We start from the raw sequence: 26,318 nt of genomic DNA on the forward strand, positions 1-26,318 counted from the left end.
CGGTGTACGTGCGCGATTTCGTGCGCGTGATCCGTGCAAAACGATTTCACCGAGCAGAAGTTCGAGTTAGTTTCCAAGCATATAAAATAGGCGGAGTGTTCGAAGTCTATAGTTCCTTTGCGCACCCTAGAATCAGCTATCCGTGAAATTAAGTAAACTTGCCATACCTTCTGCCGAGAAATTCTTTTCATCCCTTACGCGGAGAAATGAAATGTTTCACGCATCGTGGATTTAATTTACCATACTCAGGAAGCACGTTTCGTGTCAGTCCGTGATATCGAGAAAGTACGGTTAAAAAATTCGACTTATTTTTGGTATTTTGAGACTATTCGAAAATGTTGTATCTCGCAAGAATTCGATCTTCGTTCTCGCGAAGAATTCTCAATTTTTGGATTTCTTATCGAAATGGTTCGAGTCGGCGATAAATCCGCACCATCGTCCCGCAAATTCTGTCAGAAATAAGAGAAAGAGGAACATAATGGAAACCTACATTCGCCGCAGAAAATATTTGAACGCGTTCGAGCCGCTGTACGCGTAAAAATACGGCTGGCGCGGTGCCAGCTCGGACAATTCGCTCGTAAATATACGCCCGGTCAGGTTAAACGGTTAATTTAACGTCACCAATTTACTGAGTCTGGCCGCGAATTAGCGGCGATCTATAGAACATCACAACTAAATTTGCATCAATGGGAAAAGGTCTTATACCGTTCTGTCGAGCTATTATGAGACCTTTATATGTTGGGTAGTTCGAATAAAGACAAAATTTTATTTCAGACGCTGCCCCACTCCTTTTCCTTTTCCTTTCTACTGCAATTTCGATCACTCGCTTCCTCCGTAAAGCAAGTAGACACAAAATTAAAGAAATAATTTACTTTTACAGGATGTAATATTTTAAGAAACGATCCCACAATGCGTATTGAAAGTACTAAAACTTTAGATGCGTGTAGTTCCGAAATTACTAGCGTTTTATTTATTATTGAGCCACAGTTAGAAGCGGTAAGGCCTCCTCTTTAAAATGGTTTTTGGTTTTTGACGATCCGACTTTCCGTTTTCGAGATATCGTAATTTATGTAAAAGGTAATTTTTTAAATTCCGCTCTTCGTCTTAGAAAAGGCTATTGACACGCATTAAAAATACTGAAAGTTTAAACGCGCGCAGTTCCGAAACTACTAGTGTTTTATTAATTATTGAGCCACAGTTAGAAGCGGCAAAGCCTCCCCTTTAAAATGGTTTTTGGTTTTTGACGATCCGACTTTCCGTTTTCGAGATATCGTAATTTATGTAAAGGGGTAATTTTTCTTAATTCGACTATCGCTGTCTTCGTCTGACGCGTCGCGCCGGACCTCTCTTTCTCGCACGTGACTCGTGACCGTCTGGCCGACTGACCTACTTTTTCAATGTGCGCGCGCGGTCAACGGCCTTGACAAGGCCGCAGCGAAAAAGTAAACAATCTTCGGACCCTTATATCTCCGAAACTAGCCACCGCATCGACGCGAAACTAAAATCGCTATATCTCCGGAACTAATATAGCTATCGACTCGTTCGACCGCTCATTTTAAAGGGCATTTCATCCCCTATCCAATGACTACACTAACTACTATTATTTATGCTATCTTCCATGTTTATTTTGTCATTTACTTTGACGCTTTTCAGGATGTTCATCTTAACGGTCGATTTTCGAGGCATTTACGCTAATCTGACGAAAAAATGCTTCCAATAAAAACTAACGAGTACTTTCCGGAGAACAAAGTGGAATAATAAAAATTTCTAAAACTTGTAATCCAAAAGCGTAAACGTGCTCGTCAAGTTTAAGTAACTGCGAGGTCCGTATATTCATACACTAATAACATTTATTACAGCCTCTACGTCTCTCACAAGTAGTCTTCCGACTACCTATACCCTAGACCCTTAATTTTCTGACAACTGAACCACGTCTAAATTCAGTAAACGTAACGATGGTCCAGCCAATAGTTGTCGTGGTATGAAAAAGGCTAGAAATCACTTGCAGTTAATTTAACGTGACCAATTTACCGGGCGTCCTCGGGAATTAGGAACGATCTATGGAACGCGTCGCGAGACCGCGGGGATCTTGACCTACGACGTTCTCGGGGCGCCGTATCGCGATCCACTCGCGGGATTTCGGAATAAATTGACCAGCGTCGCCGTCGGCGGTTGTTTATTTTCGAAATTAAATTGAATTGGCCCATAACTTGCTGGTCTATTAGCCCTGGGGACCGGGGTAGTTTGCCCGTAAATCTCCTGAGTATCGGCCCGGGTGGTGGCATACACACGCCGAACGATAGAGCGAGAGAAACGAAAAGAGACGACGCCGCGCTAGCAAGGTGAAAGAGAGACGAAGTGGGGTGGTGGATGGTGGTTGCCACGGGGGTGTGGGGATTCGATTCGCCACCGACAATGCGTCCGGAAGCTCCGAGGAAATACATGGGCGTGGTGCCGAGATAAATGTACTCTTGCATTTGCATAGTTACCTCTCGTCCTCGGCCTCCATATCCACTCGATGTTCGTTCTCCTTTTCAGATTCTATATCCGCGCGCGTTCAACCCTTCCCTGGCTGGACGACTCCCTGTGCTATGCCCTTGACGGTGTCTTTACAAACTGACGCGAGGAAAGCGCGCCCTTGGATATTTTGAATCGTTTCCCGCGACTCGCGACCCTGACAGTTCTTTATTTTCCCGGCCAGGCAGTTCTATCGGTCTCGTGGCTTCTCTTGATTTCGACTATTTCACTTCAGTCTTCTTTTTAAAGCTACCATTTGTCGCTGAGACGCGATACCGATCGTGGAGACTCGAAGAGATACTGCATTTGGTGACATTTAACTTTTTCGAGACTGTTGGGGCACATATGTTCCTGTCAAGTATTTAAAAATTTTTTTCTTGTTACTACACGTGTATCAGACCTTAACAAATTGAGAAGACCATATTTATTTAATACTCGTGTCAAATTCTATCTCAGAAATAATTTATCAAAATACACGATGCCGCTAAATACGAGAATCGAATACGTTCCGATGTCAATATCGGTGTTATTCGAGCGCAATTATTTAATGCTCGCAAATAACGCGGTCGAATCACGTCCCCCAGTCGCAGAGAGACTATCACGATATCAAATCCAAACAATACAACAAATTGTCCTGGACGGTTGAAAGACAACAACAACATCGACGAACCGGAAGCCCGCCTCGAAATTCACCGGAGGTGAATCCTGTTTCGGAAGTCCCGGGGGACGTTGCTTCCCGCAATTCACTGGCAAATGGTATTATTCATCGCGGTGTCGTTCGCGATCGATGCCAGCGAGTTTTCAGTTTTGAGAAATCGACGAGGAAGGGGTTTATTAGAGATTCATAGAAAACGCGGGATGCATTCGCGTATCCCCTCGAGTCGCGAGCATATTTTGGCAGCGGTTCGGTTTTCTTGCGTCCGTCGCGACATATATTACGACGATAAATTCTCTTTCTGGGATCTGTTTACGTCCCTAAGAGCGTTAAACTTTTACCAGCGGCACACGTAAGAAGGTGTTCCTTTCCTTAACGTTCCTTCGGTATCGTTGGACGATGCGTAACCAGGAAGTAATTATACAATAAATATATTTAAGGAATTAAAATGTAATTCTATTCTGTGAGTATTCTGTGTGTAAAGGCGAAGTTTGGGAAACTCGGTTTAAGGCTAGTCTCACTCTGTAAGGGTAAATCAAACGCTGGAGACCCAGATACAGTTTCTGGTGGAGACAAATGTGCGTCGACGGTAAACCACGATGAAATTCCCGCGGGACACTCCTTTTCGGGATACACGCCGGATGGATTTATTTGACCGATCGAACCTACGCCTTTCATTATCAGAATGAATCGACGCTCCATCGTCGACGAGACCTTTGTGACCCGGTTACGAAGCCTGCCACTGACACCGTGTCGACGGTTGCTCGTGTCGATGAATATTTTAGCCCGTGGAAATCGAAGATTCGACTGCTGCTAGGTGAGAATACGAGTATAAATTTGCAGGATACACACGTCTGGGCCCGTAAAGCGAGGCAACGGAATTGGACGACTGAGCTAGCGTTGTTCTCCCTTTAAATAAACGCGAAGACGAATTCGACGCGTGTTTCGTGCCCTTATTTGCGCGACGAACGTAAACGGACAGATTGATATATTTATTGACCTGGGGGAATATCCTTCGATCGTGCACGATGCATTATAATTCCTAATATTTGAACTCCTGATAAACCAACAATTTATAAGAATAATACGAGAACAAAAGTCGTTGAGAAAGATGGTCATCGACGATTGAAAATAAACTTAATTATTAATTTCTTGCACCGATGTCAGAAATCGAAATTACTCGAGGGACTTCCAAGTTGAAAATGGACCCACCTAATTAAAACTTTTTCGATTTCGCCAAGAAATTGTATTAATTCGACGACGTTTGTACAGAGACGATAACATCTGACCGCGGCACTAGGTTAAATTCAATCCTGTCCCCCCCTTCCGTGCAACCCATCAAATTATACAGAATCTTATTTTCCGCGGTCAGCAATCTCTAGATCTAGTTACCGAATCCTTAATTCCGTTGAAACTTAGACATCGTAGGGGATGGTCGAGTAGCTGTTTACGGGGATCGCTTTATTTCTACTGCGGGTTCCTCCGACTACATCCGACGCTATTAGAAAACTCCACGAGGATGGGATCCTCGCTCTCAAACTCGTAACTGCGGATCCCGATTAAAGTGTCCCTGCGCGTCTCGGATTTCGTGCCCGTTTTAGCCGATTTCAACTCGCACACTTCTTTCCCATACCCCGTTCCTCCCGTTTCGCGTCGACGATCGTTAAACCCGTCTCAACCGTTCGAAAAGTTCGACCGCAGCCGAGCTGCGGAGCGTTCTTCGATAGTAGGGGTTTACACCGGGTTGGAAACTTGAAACATTCATGGTTCTTCAAAAATTAATTGCACCGGAAAGCGTGCTTTTACTTTAAAAATATAATCGATAATCGCGTGGACTATTCTACTTTGAGAAAATACCGACAAATACTACAAGGGTCAACAAAATTCCACATTGATTAATAAAAGATAAAGTATCCTTATACCCCCAAACAATTTCAATTAAAATTAATTTGAAAAAGATTGTACAAATATCAGTTACTCTTGCTATACAAGAATGCTTCTTTAAGGCAGGGGTTGGTGAATTGTTCGCAAGAGTCGAGCTAATGATACGACCAAGATGCAGTATGTACTATGCATAGATCGAAAGTTGTCGACGAATTTGCTGTACCGCGTCTATGGGGCTTACGTGAAAGGAGTGATGATCCATCCCCGTTATCCTGTGCGTGGTCGACAACTTACGATCTCTACGCAGTACTGTTCAGAGATGACTCGTTGCTTGGGTAGATTGATTGGCTGTAGCGGAATGGCGACATCTCCGCTCATAGGTGTTGCCATTATTGGCCGAGTCGATCGCAACTACAATTCTATCTGGTGACGAGTGACGGGAACGGAGCATGTCGAGACAAAGTAAGACACAACCATAGTGACCGACATCAACGTAGACGTAGCTTCGGAATATTAACAACGAATGAAAAGAAAAGTTCCTCCGTGTCTCTCGAAACGACCTCGATAGATTCTAACGTTTGTCAAGAACAAATACTTGCTAGTAAAACGGTTTAACTGGTATTAATAATGTCACGCAAGTTTTCGTACGTGGGTTCGGGTAATATAGATTAATGCGTAGAGCATATATCACAGAAAATGCAAACATTTGATGAATCTTGCGATACGATAGAACAACGTACGAGTTCATCACGTGTACCGGAAGGATTACATCCGATCGTACAAATATCGTTTTAATTGAGATAACAGAAAGCTTTTATTGCACACACTACTGTTTGTCGTGGCGTACAATTAGGTCGTAAGTAGCGAACAAGGTCGTATTACGAAATGAAATAAGTAGTTGAAGAAAATTTCTTCAATTGACTGTCGTCACGTATGTACAGAGCGATTAAGTAAACAATGTATTGGATTAATGGTTTTTCTAATTAGATATATGCTCTTCATGGTGTAAATGGAGATTGCTGATTTTTAAACGTTACGTTAATACCGATCGAACGACGAAACTCGTTTCGCTGCCAACTACGAACGATATAAAGCACTTTATTACGGTCAGCGTGTGACAGTTTAAATCAAATTACGATCGCAGACGCGGAATGTCAAACTCATAAACATAGAGTCGACTACAGTGGTTCCTTTTTGAATACAAATATCTGAAATTCCCACAACGAACCCGTATTTATTAATATTCCAATCGCGTGTATGTAAATTATATGTTCGTTAAACGAGCAATATTCAGTTTAATATTTCAACGTAATTCCACTGCGTTCATTATTGATTGTATTTGCAACGATTAGTGTATTAATACACAGGGCAGGACAATAAATTTGATTACCTTCATTGGCTTCGTTACTAATAAATATGCGAGGAGACAGTTTTCACAAAAGTTATACGATATCAAGAATATAATACGCCAATGATAATTTTTTTGCAAGTGAAAGGTTTTCGAAGACTTCTAGATCATCTTCATCTTAAGTGACACGTTACAATATATGTTTGTATCTTCTGATACTTCTTCTAGTCCCTTATTTCAGGTTAGATAAGTTGTTTCGATCCAGAGATGCCAGATTCAGCACCCGGTGCCCTACTCACACATACCAGATCACGCATACGTGAGCTCGTAGAGTTTCGGAAAGTCGACAAAGGCAAACTGACACATGTCCTCTTTCTCGATTATTCCGAAGCTGCCCGAAGAAAGGCTCACATATGCCTTCTTGCTCTTGAACAACTGAAATCCAACCTCACGTCAACGGCATACGATTCGGAATCTCGACTGCCCAGGTATTTTTACTTGCCTTTCCTAGAGTTCATTACTGAACTCTGCAAATTACTCCTGGTTCCTATTTGCCTCTGATGACCTCCGATGACCAGTGCTGACAAAAGTACAGAACTCCCGACAACTTTTGACACCATACAGCGACTGTTACTGGCTGCTCCTGATTACTGCTTGCCTCTGCTGGACTCTGCTGACCATCGCTTATATTTCTGACAACCTACAACGATTACTACTGACTTCTGCTAACCTCTGTTGGTCTTTGCTGATCTCTGTCAGCGCGTGCTTGTCTCTGCTGAACTTTCCTGGCCTCTGCCGAACGCTACTGACCACTGCAGGTATTTATGATAATGTATAACGATTAATACTTACTACTGCATGCCCCTACAAGTCTCTGCTTGCCTTTGCAGGTTTCTGCTTGCCTGTGCATGCCTTTGCTGGCCTCTGCTGAACACTGCTGACCACCCCTGATGCTTCTGACATCGTATAACAATTACTACATGCTACTGTTCGCCCCTGCCGATCTCTGCTTGCCACTGCATGCCTCTGCACATCTCTGCTGACCGCTGCTGACCACCTCTGATACTTCCGACAACATATAATGCTTACTACTTGCTACTATTCGCCCCTGGTGATCTCTGCTTGCCACTGCTGGCCTCTGCTGACCACCGCTTATATTTCTGGCAACGTACAACGATTACTACGACTCCTGCCTTCCTCTGTTAACCTCTGTCAGCGTCCCCTGGCCTAAGCTGGCCTCTGCTGACCACTGCTGACCACTGCTGATCATCGCTGACCACTGCTGACCACTGCTGACCGTTGCTGACAAATTGTGACACGTTGAAATATAATATAATATGTTTATATGTATTAGAGTGTTGTATAATATAAATCTAAGGCAATAAATGATATAATTTCAAAGAATTCTATGTGTTTTCATCATTTTTACCCTTCTTTTCCTATCGAAATCATTCCCCTAGTTATAAGACACTCCGAATCTTTTAAAATTTTCTAAGTTCCCCGGAAAGATTTCAAATTTCCCGCCATTTCAAATTACGTAATATTACGTAACATTACGTAATCTTTGCCGAAAAATTCCGGCCGGCGAAATTTTGAAGAGCTATTACGTAATATTACGTAATATTACATAATGTTACGTAACATTACGTAATTTTTGCCGAAAAATTCTGGCCGGAGAAATTTTGAGGAGCTATTACGTAATATTACGTAATATTACATAATGTTACGTAATATTACGTAATTTTGCCGAAAAATTTCGGTCGCGAAAAATTTTGAAGAGCTATTACGTAATATTACGTAATATTACATAATGTTACGTAATATTACGTAATTTTGCCGAAAAATTTCGGCCGCGAGAAATTTTCAAGAGCTATTACGTAATATTACGTAATATTACATAATGTTACGTAATATTACGTAATATTACGTAATTTTGCCGAAAAATTTCGGCCGCGAAAAATTTTCAAGAGCTATTACGTAATGTTACGTAATATTACGTAATATTACGTAATAGCTTTTTAAATTTTTGCCGAAAAATTCAGGCCGGAATTTTTGCCGCCGCCTGAAACTTCTTGGAAATTTCAGGGATACCGAGAAGTTTCAGGGACGCCGGTAAGTTTCAGGGATCCGAGAATTTTCAGGAATTCTTAGAAATGACGTCATTTCCAGGAATCCGCAGAAATTCCTGGCGGCAGGAAATTTGGAGAGGGCAAATGGGTTAAAAAATGATGAGAATACATAGAATTCTTTGAAATTATATCATTTATTGTCATAGATATACATTATACAAAACTTTAATACATATAAACATATTATATTATATTACATCATGGCACAAGTTGTCAGCAACGGTCAGCAGTGGTCAGCGATGGTCAGCTGATGTCGGGAGATGTTGGCAGAGGCCAGCTTAGGTCGGGAGATGCTGGCAGAGGTCAGCAGAGGCTGGCAGTAGCCACTAGTAATCGTTGTACGTTGCCAGAAATATAAGCGGTGGTCAGCAGTGGTCAGCAGCGGTCAGCAGAGGCCAACGGAGGCCAGCAGAGGCATGCAGAGGCATGTAGAGTCCAGCAGGGGCAAGCAGTAACAAGTAGTAATCGTTATACGTTGTCGGAAGCATCAGGGGTGGTCAGCTGTGGTCAGCAGAGGCTAGCAGTGGCAAGCAGTGGCAAGCAAAGTCCAGCAAGGGCAGGCAGTAGCAAGTTGTAATCGTTGTACGTTGTCAGAAGTATCAGGAGTGGTCAGTAGCGGTCAGCAGAGTCCACCGGAGGCAGGCAGAAGTCAGTAGTAATCGTTATACGTTGTCAGAAATATAAGCTGTGGTCAGCAGGGCCCAGTAGAGGCTGGGAGAGGCTAACAGTAACCAGTCGTAATCGTTATACGTTGTCAGAAGTAACAGGAGTGGTCAGCAGCGGTCAACAGAGGCTGGGAGAGACTAACAGTAGCCAGTCGTAATCGTTATACGTTGTCAGAAATTCCAGGAGTGGTCAGCAGCGGTCAGCAGAGGCCAGTGGAGACCTGTTGACGGGAGGTCGGATATTAGTTGTTCAAGAGCGAGAAGGCAAATGTGAGCCTTTCTCTCTCGACTCTCATGAGGCGGTCCGAAATGACTTCGGCCAACTTCGGAGAATCGAGAAAGAGGGCATGCGTCATTTTGCCTTTGTCGCGTTTCCGAAACTCCACGAGCTCACGTACGCGTGATCTGACATAGTGTGAGAGAGCACCTTCGGTGCCTTTCTGGCATCTCTGTTTCAATCTAGCATCACGAAAGTTTAGCATATTGCTTCAAGAAATAGAGACGACCCGAAGAAAAACTAATTTCTTAGTTATTTCTAGGCACCTGAATTGAATTTTGATCGCATAAAACGTCGCATACTCGCGTCTAGTCGTTGCTCTCGTTCCTTTTTACGATCGTTGCACGTCGAACAGAATTCTCTGCCAGGTCGCGTGCGTTAGGCCCGTTTCGACCGCGAAAACATTTCCATGTAAGTCGTCGACGTTCGTTTCCTTTTTTCCGGCGCGCGGGGCCGCGACGAGCAAAATTTAACGGGCTTAAAATTCAGGTTAGAGCGTAAGTGAATTTCCCGGGAGACGTTGCTGCCAGTCTGGGAAAATATATGGAAATGACAAAGTTTTTCTGGCCGCGCGGCGAGTACCTCTATTTGAAAGGCAGATCCGTACTTGCATAGGCGAAAGAATAATTTCGCACATCGTTCCGGCGCCCCGTGCTAGCTTTATTTTGCGGGATATACGAGGTCGCGATAGAAGCCTTTTACTCGCGTCGTTACACGCGTTTCCATCGCTCGTCGCGTGTCTTTTGAGGACCAACTATCCCATTTCGACAATTTCACCGATAACACGTTTATTAGCGAGACGCAATATTGCACGTTTCAAACTCACCGTTTACTTAAACCTGGCTATTTCTTAAAGACTGTTATATCAGGCAATTGATAAAAAATTTCATAGAAAAAAAGCAACACAGGTTTGTACTTTGTAAAATTCTTTATCTTCTCATAATATGGTGTAAACAAACAATAACATTCGTCACATTGTGATTCGAAGCGACGGTTAACAAAGATAATTTCGATCATTATGAAATTTACCATGCAAATGCGTGATTTATTTTGTAAATTTTAATCTCTTCAGAATACTTTTCGCAATGGTCCCTCTGTGGTATCGTGACCAGCATACAGAACGCGATCCTTCGTTCAAAATTAAATCGAGATCGCAGAATATACTTTCTTATACGTTCCTCCCGAAAAAATTGCTAGACTGTCCACTCGTACGATTCCTTTTCTGTCGTTAAATTAACTTATCGATTTATCCCTCCGTGGAAATTAGCCCGGTTATTAACAGAACGTCGATTTTAATATCCACGTTATTAAAGTTCTCTGTTCCCAGAACGTTATCTCAGCCGTGAGATGCACGTTGCCGTAGATTTTGATCGATAGTCGCAACAGACAGCGTAGCGTGTTCTACTTTATCAAATTCGAGCAAGTATGCCAGTATGAATGTCCCTTACGTTCATTTGTAACAGAAAAATGTCAACCGTCTCGGCGAAACTCGCTCCAAGGACTCGCAAAGGACCACGTATAAAGAAACGACAGGCGTTTTGTGGTTTGACCTAGTAAGACTATGTTCATGTACGCTCACAGAAGTCCGCAAAGTTAAATACGCGTAGATCTATGAAATTCGAGGTACATAATTCCATAAAACTTAACACTCCATTTCTAACATCTTTAATAAATTCTTAAATATGTTTTATTCTTTGAGGAAAACTGAGCCTCTACAAACTTGGTAAATAGACAGAGAATCCCTGAGACTCCCGCGTTTATTAAGCAATTTCTACTCGACAATTTTGAACGATGTTAAATATATTTTAAACTTCAGATTCTCTTCGTAAGATATAACAAGCAACAAAGCTTTTGGCATATTTATCATAATATTAACTTGCATTCTTTACTTTATTTTATCAAAGAGAACTTTTAAAATATATTCGCGTTTAAACTCCACGTCTCTCGAACAATTTCCACTTATCTCGAAAAACGTCTCCCGGCCTGTCGTGCGCTCAGAAATGGTTTAAATACTAACATTGAATTACATCACATGATCCAAGCACCCGAACTCCTGCATCTTCAGCAGCATGTTGGCCAGGATCTCCGAGATCTCGTCCCCGCCCAGCTCGCGCATTATTCTGGTCCAGACCTCCACGTCGAGTTCCGCGAACTCCTCGGGCGTCTGGTCGCTCTTGCCCATCAGCATAGCCAGGAAAAACGACGCGATAACGAAACCAAGCAGCCCCTTCCTCTTGTATTCCTCGTACAGCGCTTCGTACGAGAATTTGTCACAGTCTTCGATTCCGTCCTCCGCGAGACGCTGTTCCAGAGAGTCGTGGTACGCTCTGAGGACGGTGTCCAGCATCTCTTTGTCGAGGCTCTCCGCGCAGTGGAGGCACAAGAAGGTGGACAGGTCGATGATGGGCGAGCCGTACCGCATCAGCGCGAAGTCGATGAACATGGCCTTGAGCTGACCGTTCTCCCTCTTGAAGAAGGTGTTGTTCAGCGTGAAATCGCCGTGACAGAGGGTGGAGAGAGGCTCCTCGGGCTCGATGCTCTTCAGGACGACGTTCTCGTAGGCGTCGTCCAGGTGAGCCTCGAGCTTGTCGCAGGCGAGCTTGTCGTGGCCGTGGTCCCTCAGGTACTCCACCGCTCTGGTCGCCGTGGCCTTGATCACCAGCTTCATCCCGTTGTCAGGGTTCTTGTCGTACCTGCTCTCCCAAATGTCACCGACCAGTTTGAAGAACTCTTCTCTGCGTCGTTGCTTCATCACGTAGCCTTTCGCGTGGAACCGCGCGATCTCGCGGAACGCCGCCACGGTGTACTCCATCGGGACGTTGTACTTCCATTGGCAGAGGCTGTACCCCCACTGGCCGATGTTCTCGAGAACGAGGACCGTGTCGGTGGGCGGCTTCTCGTCCGCGTAGATGAAGCGGGGAAACTCGTCGCTGTCCATCGCGTACCTTTTGTAGAAGAGGATCTCGTTGTGGAACTGAGCATCTGCCGACAGCATCTCTCTGACAGCGGCCGATTGAGGCGGTTTCTTCACCACGACGCTCAGGGACTTGTCCTTGGGCGCATCCTTGCGGCGCGAGTTGGCTACGATCCTCACGAAGCACATGCTGGAGACGAAGAACGAGTCGTCCGGCGACAACAGATCGTACCGTGCATCGTTGAAGTCGTTGTCGAGGTTCGCGGTCACTTTCGGGATCAGACGGTCCAGCCAATTGGCAGCGTCCAAGGCGCGTTCGCTCATGATGGCATTACCTGCGTTATCGATCGTTGAATCGATTTCGATCGCTCGAACGAGTTCCTCCTGGCAGCTGACTCGGCTGCTGACAGCGAACAGTGCTCACTGGAAACGGACTATTGTGCTGGAACGCGATAACATTGCGGAGATACGAGAATGGTAGTGGGAGAGACGAAGTTACCGTGGGGGCGAATCGTCGACGGACAGCCTAAGCGCTCGCACGCCGCGGAAACAAAGATTTTAAGAACCGTCGTGATGTAACACGCCGTTTACCTTACACGGTAGAACGATGAATCGTTTAGTCATCCCGGTGGATTATGTAATTTGGTTTGTTTAACGAATTTACCGTCGTCTTCTTGTGATTTATACGCCTCTCGAGACGTCTCCGTCACCGTGGGTTCGAATCGCGGGTTCCCACTGTTGGGATACTTGGTTCGATAATCTCTCGTACGAGTTGCATGGAATTGCACGCATTGATGCAATAGTGTTGTGGTGGCAGAAGGAAAATAGAAAATCTGTTTTAATTGGGATTGTTACGAAGCCTTGTGACCATCCGCTTTTTGATTTGTCATTCTGTTTGATTCGTGGCTGAATGTTTACTCGCGTGTGTGTGCACGAGCCTTAATGTAACGATAGAATACGTAATTGTTGCGTACCAGAACCGTTTTTTATCGCTGTACTGGCAATTCTGAGAACAAAGGAAGTGGATACGAAACAGGAAAACTTTGTATTAGCAGTTATTTTTTTCTAGAAGGTTCGTAAAAAGAAATCGTGTATTTATTGTGGAATCGGATTAAAATTCATCGAAATCACTTGAGTAGTTTGGGAGAAAATGGGTCATGAAGTTCAGCAATTTTCCATATGGATAAAGTTTGGATGTGGGTTCCATTCATGACCTGAAATTAGGCTTCTCCGAATTACACCTATATCTAAATTGCATCAGTATGATTGTCAGGGTTTATATCTTGATCTAAATCTAGTTGTAAAATCCAAGTTTCTTGAGTAACCTGACAATCTTGTATGATACGATCACGGTCTTTGCAAAGAGCAAAAATAATAACTTAACAACTAGGGTAACCAAATGAAGCTACACTGTACTACACTAGAATTTTTGCAGCTGCCCATATGGAAAAACTTTTGTAACTGGAATGAACTTTCAGACAGCGTTATTAATATCTCCACTCGGTTCAACGTGTTTTTCTATCGCTGTGCACGAGCCTTGATGCAATGATAGGTAATTACGTTCACTTCCCACTCAATTCCCCAGTGACATACAAAGCATGCTTCAGTAGTGGAAGGTAAATGGAAAGTTAATGCGTACGTAATATAGAAAAATTGTTTTAAAATTGGTCACGATTAAACTGTACATTAACACTTCAACGATTGTCAGAAGGTATTTTTGGAACTGTAGTTATTTTTCATTTACATTAAAAAGACCTATCTGTATTCATTTAATCCGGAAAGGCCCAACAATTGTTTTCCTACTATATTTTAACGATAGCATTTCGAGTGTGTTAAACTTTGTTTTTCTTTGTTCCAAGATATCATGCCCTATTATACGATTAGATGTTTTTTTTTCGAAGTAAATATTTGTCCTCTGAATCCCGAATTTTCCATGAGTCATTCTGGATTTTGTCATCACACCTGAACAACGAATCGGAGATCACTTTTTCCATATCTTGTCATATCGCCTTTCTTATCTAAACTGAGAATATTCAGTGGAAGTTTGAACAATAAATTTGTATATTAATTATTATATTTTACATCCGACGCTATTTAAATTTCCTGAGAGTACTTATACGGTACGTTATAATTACGTTCGTTCATTTGAATAACATGGTAATGTTAGCATTGTAACAACAAATTGTATTCACGATTTTCCCAAATTTTCAATTAAATATCTTACAGAATTATTCATCAATATTAATACCCTTGTAAAAGCTTCGTTCGTTGCGAAGGTCTTATTGTTCGATACCATATTATCTCATGTTTTAATTTTTCATTAAAATTCATTGTTCAGTAGAGAAGAATAATTAATTTTTGTATGTTATCTTATGGAATATATTTTTAATAAGGAAATGAAATTATTAAAATATGATTAACGTTATTGAAACCATTTTGGAACAGTCGTCTTTTGAAGAGTTTTAATTAAACAGTTTACGCAATCTTTATTTACTGTTGTGTCTTTGTCCAGTTTTAGCTCTCCACGTTTACGAAACAAGTTTTTATCACTGTAATGGAATCTTCTATCCTTCGTACATAGTTCTCTCACAGTATACAAAAAGTGTCTTGACTCATCGTCCAAGCATTTGTTGTCTTACGATGGTCAGTACACTGTTTTGAATTATTGAAACAGCAGTCAAAGACCTGCGTGTCTTACAGTATTGTTGGTATCAATATTTCGTGTTACATAATAATCGAGATCGTAGTATATTTTAAGACCTCAAGACCAGTGTTTGTTTATACAAGGATTCATGGATTAAACCGCTAAACGATTATAAAATAAATTCTCGTAAGAGATGTATCTTTAATACCCTACATTTGCATACATAACTGCAGCAAAACTTAATCTTGCACTTTCTGATTCCCCCTCGTTTTAGATTAAGAAAACAATTATGACTCTTGAATGCGATTAAGCACTCTATATTGTGTCCATAATTACGTCTGCTATATTTAACTTATCGATACGATTGTGAATTGTTTGCTTTCTCGAGAATGTTCGTGTCGAATGGGAAAAATATTACAATACTTAATCTAACTTATTGAAACTTAAACTAGGACCAGATCGATGCTCGTTTGCATTTCGATTTAATAAATATTTACAGAGAATTTGCAGGGCCGGTATAAAATTATATTTCAAGTAAATTACACATCGATACAGAATGTTCAAAAATCATTACTCGAGTACATTCTTATTAATAATTAAATTACATTATTTTGAAGCGTATTTTAGTACTAATCCCAAATATTGTATATTTTATTTATAAATCGTGCGAATATTGTACGATACTAATGGTTTTAGGTTACAGTGCGCGGTAGTTGGAAGATTAAAAATCATTTTTTTAATTATGCAACGATGAGCATTCAGTTAGTTGAATAATTTTCTGGAGGTCGAGTATACAGCTCGAATCGAGTCCCGCGATTTAAGAGAAATTGCTGATAGCCGGGACCATCAACTTCGGAAAAAGACCATCCACGGTAAAAGGGAAGGTCTTTGAAGAAAAGTCTGCTTTGACAAAAGAGAGTAATCCACTTCCTCTCTGACTCTGATTGCACTCCTCGATCATTCCTATCTTAATCATGCTCTTTCACAGATACATTTACACATGCACTCGCGCCTAGAGAGTTACATTAACCGCATTTCTCCTTGAGGAAGTTCTTTGAAACTCGTTCTCATAAATGGTCACTCGACCGCTCAATGCTGTTCATTAAATACAGGCTGATCATAAAGAAACGAGCGTTTCAAAGCGAAATAACAAAGACGAACGCGACACGATACTAAACGAGACTAAACGACACAATGTTTTCACGAACATACTAATTAAATTTTATACAAAAAAAAAATCCTAATTTTACTAGCCATCGATTTTGTTGGAATATGGAAATTCGAGGCTAATCGCAACATCTGTTATCATACAATAGACATCGTATTGGTGCCATTTAGACTTTATAAAAGTGCTGTCCACTTCTCTGTATAATCTTGTGTCGACAGTTAAAGCGAACACGTCTTTCTTTGTACATAAAGTGTTATGCAACTATGATCTTGTCAATTGTTTCACAAACGAACAGAATTTGCTTCGAAGCCAGATCGGTGATCCGCGATTAACTGTCGTTTCTCTATTACGGGTTCAACCAGTCTGTTAAAAGGATATTTCAATTCGAAACGATTCGGTTCGTTTGTATCCAGCCTGTGCTTGTCTCGAGCACTCATTCAGCCAACCCGTCGGCCGCAGTACGTGCATTCCACTTGCGTCTGCAGTGCTCCCCAGAATGGAGCATAACTTTCGTTCGCAGGCACAATTAATGGGTCGATTCGCTCGAACGTCCGAGTGACCGCGCGTTAATCTTTCCGCCAGCGTTCGCAAGCGGGTCGCGTGCCTCGTCAGCCGCAATTTTATCTTCCAGCCGCGGTTTCCTCGCGCTCGGGTTGTTTCTCTTTCGAGATTCCCTCTTTCGGAGGCGCGATGATCCCGACGGAAAGGGACCTCGGGAGATGAATTTCGCCGAACAATACCCGGGGCAACCGTGAAAAAGGAGAAAAGGGAACCCGAGAGGGAACGATGGAAGAGCAACGGGCGACTCGAGGAGGCGGAAACCACGATCCAGAAAGGCAAGCAGCGCGAAATCGTCTTCTTGGCTCGCGAGACGAAATTAACTGAATTGGCTGCGCACGAGTGGACCCTCGTGACGTACGAGGCAGAATGAAAGCGGTGATGCCACGGGAAACGGGGCTCGAGTGGAGGCGCTTAAAGAGCGTTCGCGGAACGAACCGCATAAATTTCACCTCTTCTTTCCGACAATATATGCAAATAACACGGTCATACTTTCTGACTCGCCAAACCACGTCCACCGGGACCCCGCGGGCCCCGGAAACTGCGCCCTGGACGACCCGTCGCTTCTGCACGCGCGCCCTTCTCTTCCGTTCCCTTCTTACTCACGGATGCTTAAACCTTGTGTCGATATCTCGAGCACGCGGTGCGCAAAAGTCATCCCTTCGAGCACATTTCAGAACGTGTCTTCATGTTATTTTTTTTTCTTTGATACTGCAACAGTATAACTGTATATCAATCCAAGGGTGATTATAGGTAAAGAAACAGAGAGAGAGCGAGTCAAGAATCATTCAAAAGTCAATGTTTTTTACAAATTGCATGATTTAAAATAAGTGTTGAGAATAAGCATTGCATGCATGTATTTTTAATGGAAATTTGTATCCATTGGTGCAGTCCTCTCCCTCGCAAAGGTCAGTACTACCTGAGGTGGACACTCGTTTATTGCACCCTCTGAGCGTCTTGTTTTTTTTCGAGCCTCAAGCTCAGTTAGCAGAAAACCGTCAAGCTAAGAACAGCATTTTCGTTTTGTAAAACTACTTAGGTCGAAACTCTGTTGTATTTATTTAGCAAATAAAGACTCAACAATAAGATCTTCCTGGTACCTGATGAAACACTGATAACATTTTCGTGAACCTCTTTCGGGCTACTTTACGGCGCACGTATCGTCGATAATTACGTATTTATCGATTAAATAGGGAAATCAAATAGCAGATTGAACGTAATTTATAACAGGTCACGTAATGAGGACGCGTATAGAGGGTTGCAGTAAAGTCTTTAGTGTTACAGGAAATGGAAACCGAGAATTCCAGGAATAACCGTGTTTCCTGGAACGATTAAGCCGAACTAATCGGATGAAAAGTAACCCTACACATCCCTACTAGTTACGTATCCCCTGCACTCTGTCGACGCCATGAAAGGAACGATGATTTCGGGCTATAAATAAGGTTGGATTATATCATAGGTTTCAAAAAAATTGATAATATTACAACAATGAATTCAGACTATTCTTGCCATCGCCACTTCCAAGGTACACTATTCCCAACCAATTGCATAGAATATTCAATTATTAATGTCAACTCGTTCGACTATTTCCGAGGTCGCCGTAATTCTCCAGAATACCGGGGAACAATCTCCGTGTTTGTACGCACACACTGAGAGGAAAGAAAGGGTACGTTCAACCCGAAGGACCCTAGTGATTCCTGTTTTCCTTCGTGTTTGCGCGGGACTCTCGCGCGGAACGAGGGAGAAGGAGGCTGCTCTTTCCCCGGGTACGATGAAAAATATTTCTCGTGATTTCTCGGGGCGGGAGAGGGGCGTTTTTTTTTTGCATAATCGTGGTTGACGATGCTTTTTTAAGTGGTTTCGCGGCACGAGAACGGCGGTCCGACCTCCCGGGCGTAACTCGACGCTGTACTACATTGTACCTTGACACGATGAAAATGCAAATTCGATCGGTATCGAGCTTGAAACACTCCACCGACCCTTGAATGAAATTTATGAAATTTTGGAGAAACCGAGCGGCCACCTACTCGCCGCGGGCTTATGAATTTTACATCAAACATCGGGGAACCATGCTTTGCGGGGTAAATTTGATATTCAAATAAATTATACCGCCGCGTTTGTTCCATCGGCGAGCTTCCTTGGCCGATGCTGATTTTCTAAATCCTTTGGAAACGGGAATTGCTCGTCGCTGAAAAGCTCGACACTGTTCGATAAAATTCTTTACGTTCCCCCGTTCGAATAAAACGATCCAACCACGTTGAGACCTCGATTATATATCTATTCATTGCTATTATTATCAATGGAAATTAATTCTTCAAATTTAGCGTTTGTCGCGGTAGTTGTTGCTTAGTTATTTGTACTACGAGTCCAATAAACTTCGCGTAAATTCGATCGTTCCCTCCCCTATTTAAATAAAGTGTGCTTGGCAAGTGGTGTCGCCGAAAGTCCCGCGACGGTTTCGGGACCTGCAATTAGGATCTCCCGGCCAAAGACAATTTTCCAGTGTCACGGTGTCTGCCAACTTGGTATTTTCTGACGAAAATTCCGCGAGACGTGGAAGGGAAGCGGCGTTAAGAACGAACAGCCAGTGCTTCGGTACAAACCGAGGCAGATTAAATTTCCATTGCAAATTTCATTCGATACGGCTCTTCACCGACGTGACGATTTACCTCATCCCTCGGGCTGCCTTTCATTTATGCAGCAGGCGACGAAAACGCGTCGGGCTGCCTCAACGTCGAAAGTAATACGCGTCAAAACTTCTTATCGATCCTCCTGGGAGATGACCGTGTGATAATTGACTCATCGAAAGCGTACACCGAGCCTCGGACGTTTACAATCTTACATCGATGGTTTCCAAAGAAACTTAAAAGTCTTTATTACTAGTTAGTCCAAAGTGTGCCATTTTTTTGTATACTTATTCCCTGACAAAGGAACCATCAGGAATTTCTGGTGCCCCCCGCTGAAAAGGAAGATAATGACTTTGTAGACAGAGTGACTTTGAAAATGATAATAACCTTGTAAGAGATTGTAACTCTGAAAAAGATAGAGGTATCAGAGACCTTGTTAGATAGCTTTGTTCTTAAAGGAATCGCAGCTTGCAGGAGAAGGGAGAAGCCAGGTTCGCTATCAAAGGAAATTTTTCTTGAATTTTATTATACAGAGTGTTCGGCCTTCCCTGGGAAAAATTTTAATGGGGGATATTAGAGGCCAAAATAAGACGAAAATGAAGAATACCAATTTGTCAATGGAGGCTTCGTTAAAAAGTTATTAACAATTAAATTCAAAAATTTCAAATCGTTCTGGAAAAATTATTTTCGGTTGCGGGGGTCAATTACAATCATTTTTGGTGAATACACATACTAACGAAATCTTCTCGAATTTTTTTCTAGAAAGTGGGTAAGGTGTGAAATTTTTCGACGGAAAAAAAATTTCAAATCGTTTTGGAAAAATTATTTTTAGTTGCAGGGGTCAATTGCAAGCATTTTTGGTCAACAGACATACCCCTGAAATCCTACTCAGTTTCGAGAAAAAAATTCTTTTCCGAAAATATAATGTCTGACCATACCATCGATATGTTTCACTGAATTTTCATGCGAATCTTTAAAACATCATAACTTCTGAACGGATTGGACGATTTTAATGTTTAAAAAAGCAAACTACGCGTATTTTGATGGAGAATATGTACAAACCGTAAAAATATTCGAAAAGTTGGTCCTTGACCTCGGAAAATGAGAAAAACTCCATAAAAATGGTCCAATTTTCAAACTGCCATAACTCCTACAATTGTGAATATATTTCAATGAAACTTTTTTCTGAAGTAGAGCTCATGGGTACCTACAAAAAAGTATTAGACAACTTTTCTGTAGGGCGTCAAACGAAATTACTAGAAATGAAAAAGGAATTTTTAAGAAAAATCGACAGGGGGTGCCTAAATTTTTCGACGAAAAAAGAAAATTTCAAATCGTTCTAAAAAAATTATTTTCGGTTGCGGGGGTTAAGTACAATCATTTTTGGTCATTACACATACCCCCGAAATCCTACCCACTTTCTAGAAAAAAATTCGAGAAGGTGTGAAATTTTTCGACGGAAAAAAAAAATTTCAAATCGTTTTAGAAAAATTATTTTCGGTTGCGGGGGTCAATTACAATCATTTTTGGTGAATAGACATACCCCTGAAATCTTGCGCATTTTCGAGAAAAAAATTCAATACGGTCGGAACTTTAAACGTTAATAACTGTTTAACGAAGCCTTCATCAACAAATTGGTATTCTTGATTTTCGTCTTATTTTGGCATCTAGAATCCCCCATTAAAATTTTTCCCAGGGATGGCCGTACACCCTGTATATGAACTTCATGAATTTATAATAAACTTCTTTGGTTGAATGTCCTGTGACCTGTTTAATTTAATGGGAACCTAAAACATAGAAAGTGTGTTATGACAGGGAATAATACATATGCGTATCATTATCTAGTCATGTAAACACTCTGAGTGTCCTTCTAGTAGTACTATTAGTCACAGGAATAATTGCATACAAAGTGTGTATTCTGATTCACAGTATTGTATAACGTCTTACTCATCTATCTAGAATAACTTTTCATTATTCGTTATTCTCGTTGCTAATTTAACTTTTGATACAGTAAGAGGTTATATGAAATAAGTGGAATTAAAAGGTATTAACTGTTATCGTTACATCCTGTGGTATCGGCACAAAGGAATCAAAAAGAGATAACGAAACCTTGAAACGAGGTACAATCGTACATTCCAACGAAAACATCACAATTTTACCATGTAAATAACTGATAAATTCGCTGTTTATGGAGTATTTGTCGTCGCGAGTCACATTTAAATAAGTACAATGTAGAACTTAAATATTTATTCGAGACACGAAGTCATTAATCTTCATCTTCCCAAGGCATGGCACGCCAGATGTTTGTTTCGACTCAAAAATTTCCATTCAATCGCATCGTTCAATTTCACGCGCCGCGAGCATTAAATCTTTCTGCTTAACCGTTTTCGCTTTGTTCAAGAGAATGGCGAGCTTTAAGGGACTTTTCTCAAGGCTCGAGACGGGGTTAAAAAATGGGCAATATTTCAGATTCTTTCCTTGGAACCCCACGCGACATATTAAACTGAAACTTTTACATTTTGTCGTGCAATTTACCGTAGCAATAAACGAGAATTTGAGCGACAAGAGTTCCTTTATTAAAACTATTGGAATACATCAAAGAATACAGATCCTTTGTAATAAAATAAACATCACTTTGAATGTATTCATTTATTTAAGAGGAATAATTCTAGCACATAGAAGTACGGTTAATTGTATCAGAAAAAGAAAACTTAATTGAATTATCAAGAGACAAGGATTGAAAATAAAGTTTAAAAGACAATCAGAATAATCTGCATCGACTATTTGTACGTCCATAATTTAATCAATACCCGAACGTAGCGGTTTCGCATAAAAGTCTTAGAAGTACGGATTAAACCGCTATTTAAACGAAAGGTTGAACGCGATGTACGCTTCGAAAAGAGTCTTTTTGTACAAGTCGGATGTTCCTGTCGCTATGGAGGAGCTGGCTGAAGTCCAATGCTCATAGCGTGTCTGCGAACGATCGGAGATGTTCTCTTGCTGTCGAGGAGTCGCTTAAAGCTCGATACTCGTAACGTTACATGTGAATTTCCTTGCGAACTAAGAGGGATTTTTGTATTTCGGTCGTTCCGTCGCCCTGAAGAAGCTGGTTAACAGCACGATTCTCGTCGCGCTACCTGCGAAACGATCTGAGAAGTTTGCTATCGAGGAGCTGGCCGAAGCTCGATACTCGTTGTATGCGGTAAACTCTAAGGGACAAGTAAGCCAGAGATCCCTGTCGCTGCTGAGAAGTTGGCTAAAGCCCAATACCTGCAGTGAGATCCCTTAAAAGATGTTACATCGCCATCGAGGGGCTTGTTTAACCCTTTGACACGAATGCTCTCTGTGAGAGGAAGCTTTGTTTAATCATACGTTCTTTTCGAACACTCGAAACGTCCGTTCACGGCCCGAGGGCCAAAGCTCGACACTCGTAAGTCAATTCGTGACTCTGGGAGGCGAACCTAAGGCGTTCCCAGCAGGGACATTCGATGGTCAGTCGAGCGCTTGCGAGAGAGTCGAGAGCGTAGCCCTCTGGCGGCGAATGAATCGAGAATCCTCTGGGCGAGGCCAATCGTTGACCGTACTTAGAGTTCACTTGCGCTTCCGTTGCTCTTAGAGTCGACGTTCGCCGTCCCGAAACCCGTAATGGAGGAGACTGGGCGCGCAAACGGGTCGACCTAAATGGAAAATACACCGGCGGGCGTTGAAATCCAGGCGCAAATAGTCTCCTAGCGCGGGAGTCCTCGAAAATCAAAGGATCGACGGCACGCCGGGAAGAGATAAATACGCCGCCGGAGTCGGAATCATAAATAACGTCATCCCGGGTGCCGATGGTTCCCCGCGCCCTCGACGTCCCCCCGAATCGATACCGACTATTTCTATATCCGAACCGGTGGGACATCGTCGAGCTCTCGTAATTCCAGATTCGCACGGATAGAGACGGCAGTTCCGTCGCTTCGACGTCGGTTACCGTAGTCGGGACGGAAAGGATCGAGACCCTTCGAGGACGACGGGTGACACGGACTTCTGTCGCGAGATCGTTCCAGGCATATTGTACGCGAATCGTAGTAAAAACTTTACGACCGGACCCGTCGAACGCCCCGGATGGACGAGGAATCCGCGAACCGAGTTCCCCCGGGCGCGGATAAGGACGGTGATGGAGTGCTCTGGAGGAGGAGGGGAGGGGGCGAATGTAAAATGGCTCGGTCGATGAATTCTCACGGCGATAGATCGAACGAAGAAACCGTACACCATTCACGGGTAGAATCGGTTTTCTCGATAAATAAGCTCGCCAGCGGTTATCATATTTCTTTGTCGCGTCGCGGCATCAGGACGCTATCTGGCCGGACGCAGGTTATTTACGATTCGACGGGGAAATTTATCGTCGAATTGATTTTCCGCGCGTCCGATTCGATTAATTTACATGCCACCCGACGCTGGAAGCTCGTTGCTCGATGTTTCCTTCCGCTATGGAATTCGGATAATAAGGAACACGAATTAAAGTTGTGCAACGACTCTTAAAAAACACGTTCCGCGAAGCTTGTTGAGGTTTAAGAAAGTTCGTAAGTTACCAGCTTCCCGCGTTTGCCGGTAGAGGGCTACGCTCTACTTGTACCTCTCTCGCAAGTGCTCGACGCACGAGCTTTGTTTGCTTTACCAGTTTTTTACGAAATCAATCGTGCATTTTATAGTTGTCGATAAGTTACAACACTTGTGTCCACAGAAAATGAAGAGATTTCAAATTGAATATCTCCAACATAGGGCCTGCTAGGGGTTGCTTTAGAAAAATAGTGCAAAGTTCGAATATAATTAAAAGAAAAATTGGTTCCGTGACCAATAACCCTAAATTGGCCAATAATGGCGGATCGAAAGAGGGAGGGAAAGCTTGTCTTGCAACCGTAACCTCAGTCATCGGAATTGCATGGCGTCGGAGACCCCTAATGCCCGAGCCAATTTACTTATCCGAGATTGGTTCGAATCCGAACTTCCATAAACAGCACGCCCCCGCCCCCCGATTAACTCTCTTCTCGATCTTTACCGAGCGGGGTAGACTCGGGGACCGTTTTTATGCGCGTTGCACGAGATTCAGCCCCGGGGCGGGAAAGCGAACAGTTTCGTCGGGCAGAGACTATATCAGAGGAGGAAAGGCGGGCGGGGAGCGTTCTGAAGGGACCAGCGAGCGCAGCTATCTCAGCTATCTAAGAGACGTTTAAGCAAAAGTTGTGAATTTGAATTTTAAAGCAGACCCGGGCCTGCTGCTCGGCAAACTGACTTCCTGCTCTTTCTTCGACGAACGCGGTGCACTGTCGCTAGATTGAAAGATCCACCCGCGGCCCCCCGTCCCCGTACGCCCCTGCTATCCCCGGTTTCTTTCTCGCGCGCCGCCACGTTCGTGTTTCTCGCCGTGGCGCGAATGTTTTACGAGCGGGCTTCGACCCGCGAGCCGTAAAATCTGAAAATTTAAGAGAGAATCTTCTCGCCTATTCCCGCGGCACGGAAGGAAAACGCGCGCGACGAAATTTCGTCGTTCCAACGGGCTGAGGGCGCGTGAAAAAGGGTCGAGTTTCCATGCAGTTTCCGCGCGCGGGTGAATATTGAGCAGAACCGCTGCTTCTGCTTTTATTTCCAAACTCCAGGCACTTTTACTTTCCCGTAAAGACGTCTTTATTTACGTTTCTGCATCAATTATTACGTATTTATCCAAATACGTCGACGGATAAATCTGTACCGCGACGGTAATAAAGTATTCGGAGAGCCCCTCGCACTTGCGATTACACTGTTTTGTGCTTCCTGCAATTTCGGTGCTCGTAGCAATTCCACGAGAAGGTACTTCAGTTACGTAGCATATTTTAGTGCTTGTTATTTTCAAGTCGAACTTCCCTCGTTGCCAAGTGACGGGAAGTTTCACTTGCCAACATAATGAAGGAGGTTCTCACGCAATCATTGAGTTCCCGTTTATCGAGTTTTCACTGTGCTCGGCGAGCGAACGATCCGGGGTTCGAGACTCGGGATTAGACCCGATTGCTCCGCGAAGTAAAAATAGAAGTTTGTTTGGAAGACTTTAATTGCCATTGTGTTGAAGCCAGAATTTCTGACAATGAATCCGGGGAAATCGCAGAACCGCAGCCGCGATCGGTTTCTTGAAAATGTCGAAACGAGAAGGCAGAGATAACCGTTGCAAATTCATCGACGTAATCACGGTTGGCGGGGGCGGAAGCGACGCAGGAAGGAAGAAAGGAAAAGCAGGTATGCGCGGTAAATTCGAAATTCCGTGAAAATCGCTGACACACATGGTTCGCGGCTCGTCTGTTATGAAACGATATTATCCTCGCTTAGTCTGGTTTAATGGACCGTCGAGGGAGATAAACGCGACGCAAGTATCGCGATTAAACTCCCTGCCGCTATCGCGATGCGCTTCGAAAAGGCTGTCCCGCGGAGCGAATCAATTCCCATTCCGGCCGGTTTGCGCGCGAAAAGCAATTTTTAAACGACCACGGGAGAAGGAGAATCGAAAAGGGCCGGAGGGTCTATTTTCTTAAGGGCGAGTCCGAAGGAAGAAAAACTCGAGCGAAAACGAGCCTCGCGTTTCGAGCGATTGTTCGCGCGCGGAAGATAAGCACAGTTCGCAGTTCTGGTTTCTTGGGAATTCGAGACACCGGATTTACCTACTGCTTTCTCACGAGTGTTTTGTCAAGTTGTTCGTTCGCGAAATCGTCGCGGTGGCCTGGGAGAATTGTCCCCAGATGCGAATACTGGGTAAGGAAATATAGCGATAAGAAATTTTGGCTAAATTGCAAAAAAATTCCGTCGTTTGACCTTTCGATATTCTCACGATTCGAATTCGCGAGACTTCGATCACTTTATAGCAGTCTAGCGACACAGTTTTTTTCGAATCCCATTCCCGACGACCCGCCTTTGTCCGTCCCTTCGTC

The 26,318-nt window shown here is 43.1% G+C and overlaps 2 protein-coding genes across 5 annotated transcripts in view; one reads left to right on the forward strand and one right to left on the reverse strand.

The window, feature by feature from the left end:
- Positions 1 to 26,318, forward strand: part of LOC143343716 (zwei Ig domain protein zig-8) — a 391,356-nt gene that overhangs the window by 196,810 nt on the left and 168,228 nt on the right. The window lies entirely within an intron of this gene.
- LOC143343709 (uncharacterized) lies at positions 10,385 to 12,821 on the reverse strand. The gene has a single exon (XM_076768881.1). It carries the CDS (start codon positions 12,711 to 12,713, stop codon positions 11,499 to 11,501), a length of 1,215 nt encoding a protein of 404 aa, XP_076624996.1. The 5' UTR covers positions 12,714 to 12,821; the 3' UTR covers positions 10,385 to 11,498.

Source organism: Colletes latitarsis, chromosome 1 (genome assembly GCF_051014445.1).
Source record: "Colletes latitarsis isolate SP2378_abdomen chromosome 1, iyColLati1, whole genome shotgun sequence".
NCBI classification, from domain to species: Eukaryota; Metazoa; Arthropoda; class Insecta; order Hymenoptera; family Colletidae; genus Colletes; species Colletes latitarsis.